The sequence below is a fragment of the Pseudopipra pipra genome, chromosome Z (assembly GCF_036250125.1).
Source record: "Pseudopipra pipra isolate bDixPip1 chromosome Z, bDixPip1.hap1, whole genome shotgun sequence".
Taxonomy (NCBI): domain Eukaryota; kingdom Metazoa; phylum Chordata; class Aves; order Passeriformes; family Pipridae; genus Pseudopipra; species Pseudopipra pipra.
In genome coordinates, this window is record NC_087581.1 from 69,680,517 (window position 1) to 69,697,926 (window position 17,410).

The 17,410-nt window shown below is 38.9% G+C and overlaps 1 protein-coding gene across 5 annotated transcripts in view; it reads left to right on the forward strand.

Annotated features, from left to right (window-relative positions):
• The window catches only part of SLC44A1 (solute carrier family 44 member 1), a 72,968-nt gene that overhangs the window by 12,266 nt on the left and 43,292 nt on the right, over positions 1-17,410 (forward strand). For all 5 annotated transcript variants that reach the window (XR_010426832.1, XM_064642321.1, XM_064642322.1 and 2 more), the window contains exons 2-4: positions 5,765-5,854; positions 8,326-8,468; positions 16,003-16,139. Coding sequence is in view for 4 of the 5 variants with exons in the window: in XM_064642321.1 (XP_064498391.1) it covers positions 5,765-5,854; positions 8,326-8,468; positions 16,003-16,139 (370 nt within the window). In the remaining variant the exon portion in view is untranslated. The remainder of the gene's footprint in view (positions 1-5,764; positions 5,855-8,325; positions 8,469-16,002; positions 16,140-17,410) is intronic.

The following is a 17,410-nucleotide window of genomic DNA, read 5'->3' on the forward strand; positions in this document are numbered from 1 at the left end:
AAATTAATGGTTCTTCCCCCATGCCCCAAAATAATAATTTTGAAAACTTTTGATTCAGCTGAGCTACCTTGGCAGTGACAGCTAATTCAGCAGTGATGATGGCAAAGATCCTGTTACGTTCCTTTAAGCTTAATATAAGACTGAGGTCAAACTATTGCTGCTGAGGAAGGGTCTCTTAACGAAAACTCAGTTACTCTTAAATATCAGAAAACCTAAATGAGAAGAGAGAAAAAAAAAAAACCAGGAATTGTCTCCACTGCATGAAGATCTATGATCAGAACTTTCTCTTTGTTAGATATCAGAGGATCTCATTATACTAGTCAGAAAGACCAAAGGAAGTCAATCCCAGCTAGTTCCATGGCTTTTGAAACTGTCAGTTTGGTTATTAGCTGGGTTCTGTGCTTAAAAACTTAATAAACTATATCCCACTTAAAAGAATGGTCACAGACAAACACCATTTTGAGGAACAAATGGGAGTTCAGGTATTTGTGCACACCAGTGTTTGACAGCCTAATACAGCTGTTCCCTGAAAGGAAGATGCGTCTTAAACTTCATTAAATTTTGTAAATTATAGCAGGGAGGAAGTCTTTCAATGATTGTGCAGTTGGTGTCATGATTGAGATATTAAAAAATTGGAAGGTGGATGTAGTATAGAATGGAAACTAAGGACCTGAATTGATTACAAAATCAGTGTGCATTGTTGAGGAGAGAGTAGGCAATGAATTTTTTTTTTTCCCCCAACCTTTAAGGAAAGGTCAAAAAATGAATGAATATGAATGGTGAAAGCAGTGGTGAAGTTTGCATACACAGGTTCTATGTCTGGCAGTCCTGTAAACCCACCAGTTGAATCAACAAAAGTTTCAGAAATCCCAAGTGGTGTGAAAAGTTACACCCTTAATCAGGACAGTATGAGCTGCTATGGGGAGGATGGGTCAAATGCTGAAGTGCTTGAATATCCTGCTCTGAAAAACCTTTGTAAATCGAGGCCTGATTGTTTAGATGGATGAATCAAAATGCCATACCTTGCATTCAGTGTTCAGTAGAAAGAAAGTGGCCATTCCTAAGTGTGGAAAATAAGAAAACTTATTCTCAGTTCCTGCAAATGGAAAACTGGATGCTTTGCAGCATCTTCATTTTGTGTTAAAACCAGGTTGAAAGAAAAAAGAAAACTAAACCAAAGCAATTTGTTGCTTCTTAAAAGAGAATGTCAAAATTATTTGTGTGCATCTCTGTTAAAAAAAAATATTTCAACTTTTCTGTCTTATTTTCTCCTATTTTGACTAGAACTGGAACTGATTTAAACCAAATGCTGAAGTAGAACAATATTGGGTCACTGTTTTTCATCTGCATGTAAGGTTTTATGTAGCATTACTTATGAATAGGGGTGATGAACCATTTGTCCTGGACCATTTGTGGACCTTCCAGGAGTTCACATGCACTTGAGAGCCTCGTCTTTAGCCAGAATGGCACAGCTCATGTAGCTGTCATGGTGTCTCCCAAAGTATAACACCACTTGGCTTTGCTGCCTGTGGACATTGCTTTAAATTTTGTCTTCTCTGGACTTTTGACTAGTGAATCTTTCTGTAGGGTTTTGATTGGATATTCTTCATCCTAGGTCTCTTAAGAGAATTGGTTTGGGCTGAAAAATGTGAAGGCTGTATTTGTTTGTTCTGGTTTGGTTTTGGTTTTTTTGTCCTCAACTAACTGAATGAAGCTGTGACTTTATTATTACAACCTGGATGTTCATATGCAAATTGGAATAGTCCTGTACTCTCCAGCTTCTAGTTTATGCTCACTAGCTTAACTGAAGCCTAGAGTATAGCCTCTTCCTGCAACATCTTTTCATCCAGTGGTTGTTACTCATGCTAGTTATTCACTGGGTTGCCCTTAATTCAGCCCACCTGCGTCACTAGTACCTTCATTTTCTTCTTCTTGAAACATGTCATCTGATCACCGAGACTTTTTCTCTCTGCTGCTTTAATCATGGTGTTGCAACATCCTCAGTTGATGGCAAATTCCATCTTTATCCTTACCTTATTCACATCTTTGCTACTTACACACTGCTTGATTATCCGTTTATATAGTGCTGCAGATGTTATTTAATAGGCTTCTTGCTTCAGTCACATCGCTCCCAAATTTTACACTGCACGAGGCATTTTGCATTTAAAATAAATTGTAGCTCCTTGTTTCTGTAGTCCCCTGGTGACATGCTGTGTTTTCACACTTCCTTGTGCTCTTATGTGTGTTACACTCTGGTTAGGGCAGGCGAGTGTTGTATGGCACCGTAAATGTGCTGCTATTGCAGTTAACAGTGAAAGTGGCAACCACTGGTTTTGGCTACGCTAGTTTTGGAAAAAGAAATCTGGAGGAGGGGTTTCTATATTTGTTTTGGACCGATGGGAAATGCAATGAATAGCAAGAAAACAACCTCTTTTTATTTTGCGTTTGCATGCAAGTACTTGCTGTCTCGAGACTGCGTAGCTCTGAATTCAGCTAGAAAAGCCAGCGGCTAGTGTGCTGGCATTCTTCCTGTTTCATCTTCTGCAAGAGGAAACCTAACTGTAGGCATCCAGCTTTCTATGTGTGGAATATTAAGACGTGATTGTAAAACTGCTGCACCAAGGGGTTCTGATTTGGTTTTGGGTTTGCTAAGTCTTGTGAAAAATGGACGGACGTAAACTTCTGAACACACTCATTTGGGTTCTTAAGTAAACAACTCATAAAATCATCACAGAAAAGCTGTTATGGTCAGGAAAATTGCTGCCAACCTGCAAGTTTGTCTTGGAGAGAAAGACTCTTTTGCAGGCTTCCCACTTTTGACTGATAATGCTCCTGATTCTCTGTGCTTTCATGTCAGTACAGATTGACCTGATCTTTGTTAATGGCAAGAATATTCTTAGGGAGCATAGCATAAATTATGAAAGCTCTATTTGAAGAGAAAACTTTAAATGAATCAAATAATTTCAAAAAAATTCTTTTTTTCTTCTCTAGGTTATTTATCTTTCATGCATAAGCAAATACTGTAGGCTCTTAATCCATCTGGAAGAAAGGCTAAAATCAGTAGAAGTGCTGAATTAGGGTTTCAGGCAAAGCATGTCTGCTGACATGATATGGTACTTCAGTTATCGAGGAGACAAAGCATAGTTTGCAGACTGCAGAACAAACAGCATTTGTTAAACCTTATGTTGGCCATAGATTAACAATTAGTGTTGCCAAAGCATGAATATCACAGTCTGAGTAAATGCCTAAGGGTGTAGAGTGGACAGGAAGCAGTCAGCAGAGAGACATAGATACCAAAGTCAAAGACAAGAATAAAGGACTGTAAAGCTAAGGAAGAAGATTCAGTAGGAATCCAGAATACAAGGAAACAACTGAGAAGAAAATAGCTGATAGATAATGGCAGCTAGCTCAGCTAGCTTGGGTTGTAGCAAGGACTGGAGAGAAGAAAGATTGGACAGGCTACCGAAGATGGGTGTTGTTTTAAAACATGTTTAATTTCATACGTTTTTACTATGCTAGGTGGTTAAATTGAAAGTTAGTAAGTATCTAGTGCCTTTTGAGTTGCCTCCAAGACTACTCTTTGTTTAAAATACCTTCCTACCTTTTTTGTTGTTGTTGGTTGGTTGGTTGGTTGGTTGGTTTATTTTTTTTTTTTTTTAGTTATGTTTTGTAGCACAGTAAGGGCTAGGGACTCAGAATTAATGTCCCTGTGTATCCTTCTAACTATGTGCTATGCCATGGCATTTCAGGTTTCTTTTTAACATATAAATTGCAGTCCACTTAGTAAATAAAATGGATTACTTATGGTAACTGTTACTTATGGTAAATGTGACTAGTCAGACAACCTAAATCCTTGCCAGAGCTATTCCAGAGGCTTTAAAAAATCCTATTAAAAGATTTTGTTTGCAGGTGGTACAGAGAGGATAAAAAAACCCCAACAAAACAAACAAAACACAGTCTGCAGAGCTCCCTCCTTTGCCAAGGGAGTTTACTTTTAAGACCACAGCTATAGGTGAAATTTGTCTCTGCTGTTTGTAAATAAAAGTAAATTTCTGAAGAATCTGGAGTTCTTGGAGGGAATTTAGGAACAGGAAGCATGAAGCCTTATGTATTTTCTGCAATTATCATTATGCTAATTATAACAACATAAATGTCACAATCATGTTGTAAATGTTAAGTTTGAATTGTGTGTTAGTGCTAAGTGTAAACTGCCAGGATCAGAAGACAGTTTCTTTGAATGTGGGTAGTAGGGTGCATAATATGACCTTTTAGCACCTTTCACTACTGATTGTTGAGTAAAATCTAAAGAAGCTGGACTGTTCAGAGCTCATAGTGACTTTGCATAGTTTGAATTAAAATGATATTTATCATATCTGTTAGTGGAACTTCCTTAATAAAATATTGCAAAAGTAGCATGGAATTCCCTAATGCAAAGTCAGACGACTTAGAAGACTGTGTGTTTTTGAAGCATGATGCATGCAGAATTTAATTTGTATTTACACAGTTTGTAGCTTTCTAATAGTAGTATTTGAAAAGTGTTTGCTTTGTGCTTATGTAATAACAAAAGCCAAAGTCGTGAATATGAAAAGATGACCTTGCTTATATTATGTACATTACACACTATTGCTTTTTTTGATTAAAAATCTGCAAAATACATAGCAGAGATAAAAGCTGTTGATATTTCATCCAACCGTTTTGGTTTAATTGAGTACTGATGTTTGCTACCTTGTTAGCAAAATCCTGAAGATGCTTCAGAGTCTTGAGAGAAAAAAAAAAATCTGAATAGGTTGCCCCCTTTGCTCTGTCCCTAGAGAGAACTGTTTTGTATTCTCGCTGTATCAATCTCCTTTTCTTCCTCAAGGATTAAAAATGTGTGCATTTTTGGGGTCTCAGGAGTAATATCTGAAGACTTAGAATTTGGGAGCTCATCTATAATCAATGTTTTTGTTGTAATAAACAAATTCTGATATGCTTAGATTTGTACTACAGCTAATGCTTATTCTTTTCCTGGAACCTTTTTGCCTGGATGACTCTTTTTAACAGACTTTAATTATCTTAGGAATGTATACACACTTGAGAACTTTTACCTCAGCAAACTATTTGAACTGCTTACAACTGCCTCTTTATACTTTGCAGTAGAGCCTCCATCTTTGAGTATTTCAACCTTTAAGTACACAGCTTTCCTTCCTGGCACCATCGCAATACAGGCTAGGGATTTCTTCACTGAGATGTTAAGCTCAGCTGCTTTGTGGCAGGTAGAGAACTGTTCCTTAAAGAGCAATTTATTACCTCCTTCCTACATGCACTGTAATTGCTAAACCTGCCAATAGTGTTTGAAAACTTAGGGGCTTTTGGAAAGTTTAACATTTTATCCTTCTTGGAAACCAGATTACTGAAAGGTAGCTGTGGAAGACTGAAATAAAGAGATATCGTCAATTTCATGCCATTAATTTCTGTTTTATATTAATAAAAAGTCAAGTGAAAATAACCTAGTTTGTGGATAAATATTTGTAAATTCCTGGATAAATTACCTGTTTTCTGGATAAATAATATTTGTTGATCTAGCTTCCTGTGGAAGCACTTCTTTCGAAGTCTTACATGAGCCTTACTCTTTAAATCTTTTGACCAAGCTGCTTGAGCTACCTCAGAGCTTAAGGATGGCTCCTGTGGTATGTTAATGCCCCGCAGAATAATTTTCTGCCTTTTTCTATTGTGAGCAGGCAATTAAAGTGTTGTTAACCTCATCTCTCTCTTCTCACACAAGAGCTCCAAGCGAGAGTGGAAGCCTCTGGAGGACCACAGCTGCACAGATGTACCATGGCTGCTCTTATTCATCCTCTTCTGCATAGGAATGGTGAGTAAAACTCAGATAATTCTGTAAATGTTATATAGTTAAAGAGTTTGCATTCAGAAGAAAGGAATTTTCAAACCCTTCAGTAACTTCATCACTGGGAAAAGTCAGGGTATATTTGCATGAGAACCACTGGCTGTAGAACAGAAATGGGTAGTATGTCCTTGGTAGGGATCCATAATTTATTGTTTGTGCCAATTCTTTCTTCAGCTTCTCTTCCCCTCCAGTTTCTTTGGTAAGTGATTTACATCATGAAGATGTATCACTTGAGTCATGTTTCTTATGGGGATGGATGTCCCAGAAGTGATAGCTTTGAATCTGGTGAACAGTTCTATGAATGACAGTAAACTTTTTGTGAGAAACAAAGATCCTGAATATCAAAGAGTTGACTGCTTTTTTGGGGGTTGGTTTGTTTGGGTTTTTTTGTTTGTTTGTTTTTTGTTGCCTTTTTTTTTCTTGGATGCTTAGTAGAAGCAGCTACTGTTAACAACCATATTACTAGTGGTAAAATCTTTCTTTCAAAGTTATACCAGCTCTGTCCTGTGTGATGAAGCCATCACCTTTCTCAGGTCAGCCTCACAACCCTCTAGACTTTATGTTAAAAAAACAGACCTCCAAGAACTGCAGATTAGTGAAAACTAGCAATACACTTCTTTTCATCTTGTTTTGCTTCATGCCGTTCTTCTTAAACAGAGAATGTCTGTTTCTGTCTTGTACTGCTATGTTACAAGCAGTAGTCCTTAGGGGTTTGGGACTTGGATGCTGTCAGCTTTCTTTTCTGCTGTCCCTTGGACTCTGGTGTTTGGAATAATTCCACTGAAAAATTTCTTCTACTTTCCCCAGGGTGTTTGTCAACGGCTGTGCTTCAAATGCAAAAATTATAACGATTATTTAAAATCATATGAATTACAGTGTCACTGTAATGTGGCTATCTTAAAATTGCAAAAAGTACAGTACTTCCTGAAACAAGTAGCTCTCTCTTTTGTGTTTGATTTTTTTCCTGGCTTTATTGATGTTCCCTGATTATTCGTGCATACTTACCTGTTCCCCCAATAATAATTAGGTCTGCTATGCATGAGTGTCCCAAATTTTCCTGTCTAAGCAATATGACATACAGAGCAATTATCCTATTGGGTCATGTACCTTGTTAGTTACTGTTTTAGAGGACTTCATTTGAAGGGTCAGGTGCCATGACAAGCCAGGAGGACATCACTGCACACTTGTAAATTAGCTTTGATAGAGGAAGGGTTGTATGATTTGCCTGTGTGTAAGGACAAAAATTCTTGAACCAACCAAGAACCTGAGGACTATTGTATGTAAAATGCACGCTAGTATGTCCTTTGCAGAATAGTAGGGGATCTGAGAAATTAAAAGTGAGTGCTGGAAATTAGCTTGAATTATTATGACTAGTGAGCCTTTTGATCACTTTGCCCTTGTTTTCAGTTTGAATATTAGGTCTATAAGTGCATTAGTGCATTGGCAAGGGAAACATAATGATTGGCTCGTTGTCTGGAATTGATAGCCTATCCATTAGAGAAGGTCACTCTGCTGTATCTTCACACCTTTGAAACCACACATTTTCACTGTTCTGTGCTGAGTTCATTACCTGTTGTCATCATCTCATCTGATCCTGCCACTGCCATCTGTTGCTTCACGCATTTGTCTCAGCTGCTCAAATCTTAGCTTGTCTCACTTGTGAAAACAAGTTCACTGATGGTAGTGGAGTGAGCTGATGGTTCATTTCTGCCTGTCAGGGTGGTGTTAATGATGCTTTTGCACCAGTCTCCTGTTTGCACAATCACCGTCTTGATCTTGGTTTTGCTTGAGAATTGTGTCTGAAAGTTCACAGCAAGACCTGCCTATGTGTTGGTATTTTCCACATTACAGTGTCTGAACCATCTTGCTCTGTGTCTGTTTCTTTCCTGCATTTAAATCCAGCATATGGAACCATAGTAGCCTTGATCTGGTCACTTGTTTTAGGAGTACTTCCTTAAAAGAAACTTGTGTTAGATAGGCCTCTTCATTCTAGCTCATCTTTGAAAGCAAGTAATTTGAAGGAAAGAAAAAAGTCTGAAAGCAAGAAAATCTGGACTGTGTGGAATTCTCTAAGATGCATAGTAATCCTTGACAGCTCCAGCTCTGCTTGTAGCTAGCTCTCCTTCACTGCCTGCTCTTGGTCTCCCTTCTGCTTTGTGCACAATTCACTGACAAAATGACTAACAAAAAACCCACCTACAAGAGTCTTAAGTATGCTTGTATAATACTGAGTGTTGGATATCTCAATCCTCTTTTAGGTTACATTCAATTTTATCGTTGCACAACATCTCTCTGTGATGGTCCTTGTCTTTCCTTTTTCAGGCTGAAAGAATTTTTAGACAACTTCTACTTAGAAACAAATTAATAAAACTGACTTCTCCCAGCTATCAAACAAAATATTGCTGAACTGTGGATTGTTTTTTTTTTTTCTCCTCCAGGGTTTTATTTGTGGCTATTCAATAGCTACAGGAGCAGCTGCAAGACTGCTTTCAGGATATGACAGTTATGGAAATATTTGTGGACAGAAAAATGTCAAGGTGGAGGGAATAGTCAACAGTGGTCTGGACCTTACACACAAGAAGTAAGTATGTAATTCAGTTGCTGCATTCTGTAAACCAGGAAAGGCAAAACCTTTTTTCCTTTGAGAGTGGTTTTCAATAAAATGGGAAAAGGGATATGCTAACTCATTCCTGCTTGTCATTTGGCACTTTTCTCACCTAGAGGACAACAATCTCTTGTAACAACCAGCAACAGTACTTGGAGATGTGCAATATGAATATAGCTAAAGACATTGAGCAATTACCTTTTCTTGGTATCCACTTCATGTAGGATATTGTATTAGGCCACTGAAGAGTCTAGTTTGTTAGAGTTTTAGGTGTGACAAGTATTTTCAGATTTAGGAGCTGACCTTCAATATTAATTTAGAAAGGTTTGCTTTTGATGTTGTATGCTCAGTTTCTGCTGCTAGGTGTAGGGGGAGATGAGATATATCTAACACATTAAACTGTAAGCAGAATGTGCATAAGTGACTCATGGAGAAAATGCACAAAACTTGTAAGCGGCTCACAGCTCTTATTAAGCAGTATCATGTTAAAACCCTTACTTACAGTTCAGGTATTTCCCATCTGTTTCCCAAAAACATCCCACTGCAGTAATAGTACTGGAGAAGTAACAAAAATTCTGGACTTATGGGTTTAAAACATCTCTTGAGGTTTGCCTGCCAGCCAGGGCGCATCTGTACAACTTGGGTGACTTAAGAAAGTAAACTGTTTAGCCTGACCATTGAACAGTGGTATAAACAGACCAAAAAAAAAAAAAAAAAGAAAGATGTTTCTTTCACTGTTTGTTTCCTTCAAAGAATTAAAAAGTTATTAATTTCTGAGTATAATAACCTTTTGCTTCCCACTTTCAGAGTAACAGAAAATCAATAATTTCCATAAATTATTTTGGAGGGATGCTTTTCTAAGATCTGCTTATTTGGAGTTGCTATACAAAAAACTTCTAAATACTTGATTTAAGATTTAGTGTGGCTGGGTAATTGGTGGTTACCAGAAGGACTTGAGATAAATAAAATGGCCTGAAATATTGTACAGATTTCTTCTGTCAAAACCCCCCCCACTTCTTAATTTAATCCCATCTTCCAGGAGGGTTGAAAGGCTTAAAATTCATGAAGCATAGTTTTCCTATTTTTTTACATAAACATTTTAATGGTTTCCAAATTCGTGTATATTCAATACAAAATTGTCATTCTGGCATTCTGAGATAAAATGCAAATTTTAAAATCATAATTTTAAACTTACTTTTAGAAAGAAATGGTGTCTGAGTTCGTGTGAAGGTAGAGAAATAAGGTAGACACCTTATTGAAATGTAATAATTACTATTGTAATAGACTGCTACATGTGACAGAAATCACACCATCATGTGGAGAAACATCTACCACTGCTTAGTGATTTCCTCTTGTGAAGGCAAGCTCAAAAGACAGCAAATAAAATGAGAGACTATTTTTAACACAGTTAATAGATAGACTGTTGTTTATTAAGAAGTCTTAATGAGGTTCAGAAGGATTATGTTTTTGTAACAAAGATGCTGTGGCTTGAGGCATGACCTAAGCAAATTAACAGATATAAGGAATATCATCATCTCTATTTGCCTGAGAGTAAGAGAAAACCTTCTACCAAGGCAGACTGTTCACATGAAGTGCCTGGTACAGTCCAGGGTAGTGAGTTTTGGAAGAGATTGGTTCTTATATAAGCAAGTGATCCTTCATTCTCTCACACCCTATAGTTTCTTCTGAAAAATTGCCAAGCAAATTTAAACAGCTATCTGCTTTGCATCTGTCTCTAGCAGATGGAGTTTCTCCAGCGTCTGAGGTACAGTTCATGGGAGTATTTCATGCTATTTTTATAAAAGTACTTTTCAGACAGCCTGTAAAAATAAGCTTTTCTTCCTGCCTGTACATTTCAGTTTGTGTAGAGAAAGAGGACTTTTAGGATCCACAAATGCAGTTCTGGAAACATGAAGTTATTTCATTTTGCTGTCAGGGTAATTCTGTTTTCATTTCCCAATCCAAAGGCAGAAAAGCTAAATCGTCTGTAAAAATAACATTTTCTTCTTTGTACGTGACAGCAACCCATAGGCACTGTCATGTGGAAATGAAATGAATGTGGCCTGTGTGGATATGGAAATCTGGGTGGTAAGGGTGAAGAGGACAGTCCTCACAGGGATATGATTTGCTCTGTGTGTGTCAGATATGCTGAAACCACTGAGATGAAATCTCGGGAAGGGGGGTTCTACAATTTGGTCTCATCAACAAAGAGTGGATCAGGCATCTTTTTATTTTTACCACAGAAACAACAGTACACTTTAATAGTCTAGAGTCAGACATGGCAGTGAATTCTAATTAAATCTATCTGCTTCAAGTAAGCTCCTTGCTTTACAAATTCTGGTAGTTATAAGGGGGTTAAAAAAAAAGATGTTTTATTTGCAAATATATGATGACCATGGCAGACAAATGTAAGTCCCTGAAATGCTAGTTCAGTCTGATTTTTGATCACCAATACTGCTTGGACAGAACTCAGTTTTTGCTGTTTACTCCAGTATAAGGAGATGTGCATATGCTGCTATACAGAATATAGCATTCCACCTTAACAAATGCCCTTGACCCCAGAAAATGGGGTTTAGGTAAGGGGAAAACCTAGGGAGAGTTTGCAAGCAAGCATGCAGAGAATTTGGTTGAGTGAAACTGCATGTGCCCTACAGTTAAAGACATTTTTGACACTAGGCTCTCATCTTCATTCGACAGATTTATTGGCACAGATGAATTATGATATTTGATAGCTTGATCTATGTGCCTTGAAAAAGGGAACATGAACAAAGAACAACCTGGGTAATTATTCCCTTTCAATCCAAACTCCCCATCCCTCACATGACAGTCCGTACCAACGGCAGTGTTCTGTAGTCCACATTGTAATATGGTTGTTACGGCTCGTATACCATGGGCTATGGGCTGCACACTCTAGCTGTTAATTTTTAGGCAATATTTAAGATGCTAGCTTTGTTTGTTCTAAGTATTATTGATGTTCAGATTATTAGCTCCAGGTTTCACCTTATTGCTCTCTACAGCTACCCGAAAGGAAGTTGTGGAAAGGGGGGGGATCAATCTCTTCTCCCATGTAGCAGTTGAGAGGAAGTTTAGATTGGACATTATGAAAAATTTCTCTGTCAAAGAGGGTTATCAAGCTCGGGGAAGTGATTGAGTCACCGTTCCTGGAGGTATTTAAAAGATGTGTTGATGTGGTGCTTAGGGACACGGTTTAGTTGTGGGCTTGGCAGTGTTGGGTTTACAGCTGGAGTAGATGGCCTGAATGGTCTTTTCCAACCTAAAAGATTCTGTCGTTCTAAATCTACCCTCTTTTAGTTTAAAGCTGTTCCCCCTTGTCCTGTCACTATTTGTCTATGTGAAAAGTCACTTTCCCTCTTTTTCATAAGCCCCCTTTGAGTACTGGAACGCTGCTATAAGGCCTTCCCACAGCCTTCTCTTCTCCAGGCTGAACAGCTCCAACTCTCTTAGCCTGTCTTCATATGCTCCAGCCCTCTCATCATTTTTGTGGGCCTCCTTTGTGCTCACTGTAATGGGTTCATGTCTTTCCTGTACTGGGGGGTCCCAGAGCTGGGTGCAGTGTGCTGGGTGGGAGACCCATGAGAACAGAGTAGAAGGGGAAAATTCATCCCCCTTGCCCTGCTGGTCATGCTTCTTTTTACAAAGCCCAGGGTACAGTTGGGTTTCTGGGCTGCAGGTGTACATTGCAGGGTCACGTCCAATTTTTGATGCACCAGTACCCCCAAGTCCTTCTCTGCAGAGCTGATACTACATAAAGATGCATAAAGACACTTAATGTTGTAAGTCTGCCATACTGATTTTCATATAGCAAACATCTATATTTTCATTTGCAGTGTTGAAGCATCTCCAACAGTATGATTGCCTTGTTTACTTCAGTCTTTGTGTTGCTGATATAAGTTATTCTGTTATCAACAAATTAGTCTATTGTTGATTGTAAATAACTGAAATTGCAGCACAAACCATGTAAGTACATTCTTCTAGGAAGAAACAAAACCTGGTCTGTGATTACACAGTATGGAATTTTCTGCAGTAAAATCACTTATTTTCTATAAGTAAGATTTATAAACAAAAATAAAATTAACCTTTTCTTCTGTAATGCTGGTGCCTGGCATTTTGATTTTTGTTTTAACTGCTAGAAATTTAAAAAAAAAAATCTTACTTCTGTCTTCCTAGACTACAGATTGCAGCCACGGATTTGATAGCTTGGAATTTTCTGTGCAACTCCCATACTTCTGTCAGAACTGCCTCTGCCACTGCAGTGCAGTGTTTGAATTACATGTGTCTATTTAAGTGCATGCCAGCACAGCACACTTGTGTCAAAACTGCAGGTGACACTGCAGTTGAGTTGTATTTCTAAACTTCCAGGCTTAAGTTAAAACGGTAGTATTTTACAAAATATTCCAGCAATTAAAATTACAACTTGGCCCTGAAATTTAAATCACTGTAGAAGTGGGCTGAGTTCTGGCTTGTCAGTGGCAACATTCCTCATCTGGTTTCCGTAGGTAATATGTGTTAAGGGACATTCAAAGAAGCCTTCTGTCCAGGAACTGGAGTCCAGCCCTATATATCCTGGTCTCTGCCTAGGCTGAGGGAGGGGGATGAACTAACACGTATGGGACACTCATGCAGCTGGTTATACAGACTGGTACTGACAAAGTGCTGCCTTCAACAGTGGGACTCACAAACAGAAGCACAGACAGCCACGTCCTCTCCTCCTCATGGGCTCACAGAGACAGAAGGTCACTAGTGCAGGCACACATATGACACTTTCCAGGTTCACAAGCTCACATACATTTGTGGAGCCCTCAAGTACCAGCACAGCACCTCTGCTCACCTGGCACCCCTGCCCCGTATCTGTCTCTTGAGTTCCTCCTACTCAGCAGCTGATCCAGCTTGGTGCTAACTAGCAAACACTCACACACTCGTCCCACAGGCACCCTGTGCTCACAGTTCTCTCAAATACCAGTGCAGACCCTCTGCCTACCTGACACCTCTGCCTGGACCCAGAGCCTCCTACGCACCATCTGATGAAGTTTGGAGTTTGCTGGGGAGTTACAACAGGAGTTGAACTCAATTATCCTTGTGGGTTCATTCCAACTCAGGATTTTCTGTGATTCTGTAACATGTGTACACCTGCTTTGGCTCAGCCCCTGTCAACAGCCAGCACCATGCGGGCTGTGACCACTTGTGCTCAGTCCTTCACCTCTGTAGCTGCATTTTTTTGTGGATGCACATTGTTCCCACCCCAGCAGCCCATTGCCAAGACCCCTCTCTGCCCCAGTCACTGGCACTGAGACCCCACTCCTGTAGCTGGCACCACAGGCCTGGGGCCTGTAAACCCCTGATCTGATTCTAGTTGCTGGCACCAAATCCTTCATGCCCATGCCAGTCTCCTCAGTAGCTGGCACTTAATCCCTGCAGGACTTGCAGCATCCATACACATGGAACAGAGACTGGAACTATGCAGAGAGAGAGTTAAAGCATTTAGTAATAGGATATGACAGACTGCAGTGATCAGGTGCTGGGATCAGTGTACTGACCAACACCAGCTTGCATGCAACTGTCCCTTTTACACCCCTTTCTGTCTGCCACCCTGTCCCATGCACACCCCCTCAGCAGCTCCCACAGTCCCACTGACCACTCCTACAGTCTGTATCTGTGGGTTTGCATCCTTTTCAGCCACATAGTCCCTGCCTGCAGTTTCTTGATAGCCCATCAATTATTGTGATTGACTGGGTTTGTTTCTGATTATTAATATAATAATCTGGTTACTATATTCTGATTATTAATATAATATTAACACTAAGTGGTTAAGTTTTATGTCTGAGTGTCTCCCTCCTTTTCCTTATTATCTCAGTTTGTCAAGGTGCTTAGCCAGATAGTCTTATGGAAAGTTAATAATTTTCAAAATCCACATATCCTTACCAACTTATGTGACTGACTGGGTTTGTTCCCATCCTAACCTCCCTTACCACATCAATCAGGTTTTACTCTGTAAGTTCTTGTTCGTGGCTTCTTTGACCAAATAACCTCAAATGAGCAGACACTCTTTTTCCATGTGCCCTTATAGTATAGAATAGCAACTGTAGAAACTTGCCCTGTAGAAACAGTGGAAGCTTTGACAGGAGTGTTCAGTTGAGACAACTATTGAACATCTTGGTATTAACTCAAGAGTATTTTCTTTGAAATAAAGTAAGACTGTGACTTATTGCTCACATACAGTTACTTTGATTGTGTCTACAGGACAGAATTTTCATGTTTGCATTTGCTTCTCAGAGAGTGGTCTATGGATTCCTGAGATGGGTAGTGTGTATTAAGTAAAAAAAAACAGAAATAGCAGTGGATGATTTTCAGTGAGATGTGGACAAGCAAAGGGAATGTTTTAAGAATGCAGGTAATTACCACATTACAATTGATTTAGATTACATGGGGTTTGATGGACTTTCAGGAAGTAAGACTGTACTACATACTTATCATTCTTGTATACTGACACTGGGTAATAGAACAGTAGACAGCAATTAGTGTACAGACTGAAGCTGTTCAGGCAGGACCTAAATGCTTTCTAGGAATAGAAGGGATTTTACTGATTACAGAATGAATTCCCATCCTGAGGACTGCAAAAATAGAAATGGCATTTTATATGGTGGTTTGGTATCGATTTCCTAAGATGATGTTAGAAAATATGTAGAGGGTATTTCAATGTATAGTGTATCACCAGAATTGTAGGAATTTGAAAGACTTGTTCTACTTCCAAAGAGAAAGGCATTCTTCATCTATATTATACCATCAGTGGGCAATTCTGTAGGTTTAGGGTTTGTGATGAAATGTGTATAGCCAGGAGATGTTAGCTAAGGATCTATAATATGTGCTTCAAATGGCAATGACTCATCATGGAAAGTGAGAAAATAGAATCTCTTTAAAATACTGCACTTGAGCATGAGATAGTTGTAATGAAATATCTGAACCATTTTTATTTCAAAGCAAATACTAAAGTAATCTGTTCAGTCATATGGTGTGGAAATTTGATCTAAACTAAAAAGCTGTTCTTGATTGCTGGTATTATGTGTTTTCATTAAAACAGCCATGGACTTTGTCCTTTTGCAGCATAAGGGTAACTTTATGGGGTTTATTGGATCTTTCTAGAAAAATTTGGCAAGTTTGAGGGTGGAGTGAAGGTTTGTGAATGTTTGGGCTCATATTTATGAAAAGGCATGGTAGGAGTATTGCTGTTTTTAGGAATAGCACCACTTGAATGGACTTGAATCAGGTAAACATCCTTTCTGTGTTATCCGGAGGTATATAAATACCCATATACTTGTGGTGCATATGTTGAGTACATAAATTCTTTTGATCCACTCAGTTATGATAATATGAAATTTACTGTGTTTCTGGATAGACTGAATCAGTCAGTCTTGACTGAATCCTATAATTTGAAATTTTGCTCAGCGTAATTGTTAATTCAAATAGAAATTATTTACCTTTTTTCCTTCCCTAGGTATGTATTCTTCTTGGATCCATGCAATATCGATATAGTACATCAGAAAATCAAGTCTCTTGCCTTGTGTGTATCAGCTTGCCCAAGGAAAGAACTAAAAACGCTGGCTGATATTCAGAAATTTGCAGAAACTAATGGTATGGAAAAAATATGTTTGCTTTTGTTCATATACCAGATATTGTCACAGGATTAGAATAAGGCTCATGCATTAGCTGAGCTAAAAGTGAAATATGTATGAAGAAATACGAATAGAGATAATGTGCTCTTTTCATTAAGCTAAAACGTTACTAAATCTTACAGTATGCTAGTGTTCTGTCATGTCTTGGGCAGTATCGAAAGCTTGTTGTTAAAACAGGGGTACAAAGTGTAACAAGCACTTGAAGGAATGTCTCAGCTCCTAGGGAAATGTGCTGACATTGCTGCTCAACAGCAGTGCTGTTGAAATGTCCTCATGTATATGGGGTTAGTGAGAGCAGTGCTGCTATTTAACGGCACTTGTGGCACAGAGAATGACTGTGTGTGTGTGAAAATATTCCTGCTTCTTTTCAGTGCTGCCGTGTGGTTCCTGTTGGTTTGGTTTTTTTGGTTTTTTTTTTTTAGTTTTCCCTAAGAGTAGTACTTTTTCTAAGTAGTAGTGACACTGATATTGCTAGCTCAGTTCCTGTTTTAACAGTCTATGGAATAAAATGCATAGGAAGTAACCAACTTTTGGACGTTCAAAAGAAAGTAAAGATGAAAACTTAATTTAAGGAAATTTCAGGGGTTTTCAGCTATTTAAGTGGGAACATTTCGTCCTAAACTTACCTTCTTATCTTTTAAAGTGCTGCAGTAAAATTTCTTTGCGAGGTGCTCGACTAAAGATGAGTCAGTCTGGATGACCCAGTTCAAAGGGGTGAAACCGCTTGATTACTTTCCATGAAGGAAACTGAAATGTCTGTTTCTGTTCTAATACAGGTTATTTGAGTACTTCTTGTTTGAAAGCAGGGTGAGTGGAAGTGTCCCTAGGGTCACTGCTGATGCCCCTGGCTCTCCCACTGCACTGTGCCCACACACCTGGGTGTCTGACACTTGAACTGTCGCGCGGCATCACAGCTTCCGTGGAGCCGCGCAAAGAGCTGTGCCCCCACGGTGTGGCTGGTGAATGAGAGCCTCCTCATGTGGTCTGTGCAGCCTTGTCAATTACAAGGGAAACTACTCAGTATCTACAGCTGTATTCTTCACTCCTTCTCTGAGCATGCTGTGTTTCTTTTAACTGATACAGGGGAGTTATTTGTTGGTATGAAGTTAAGGTCATTTGTACTGGAGTTCAGGTATTTCTTGAAGTAATGAAGTGCAACCATGTCTTGTTTTATCACCAACACTGTTTCCATGTTTATAAATCAAGTTTCTTATTAGTTGTGCCTGAAAT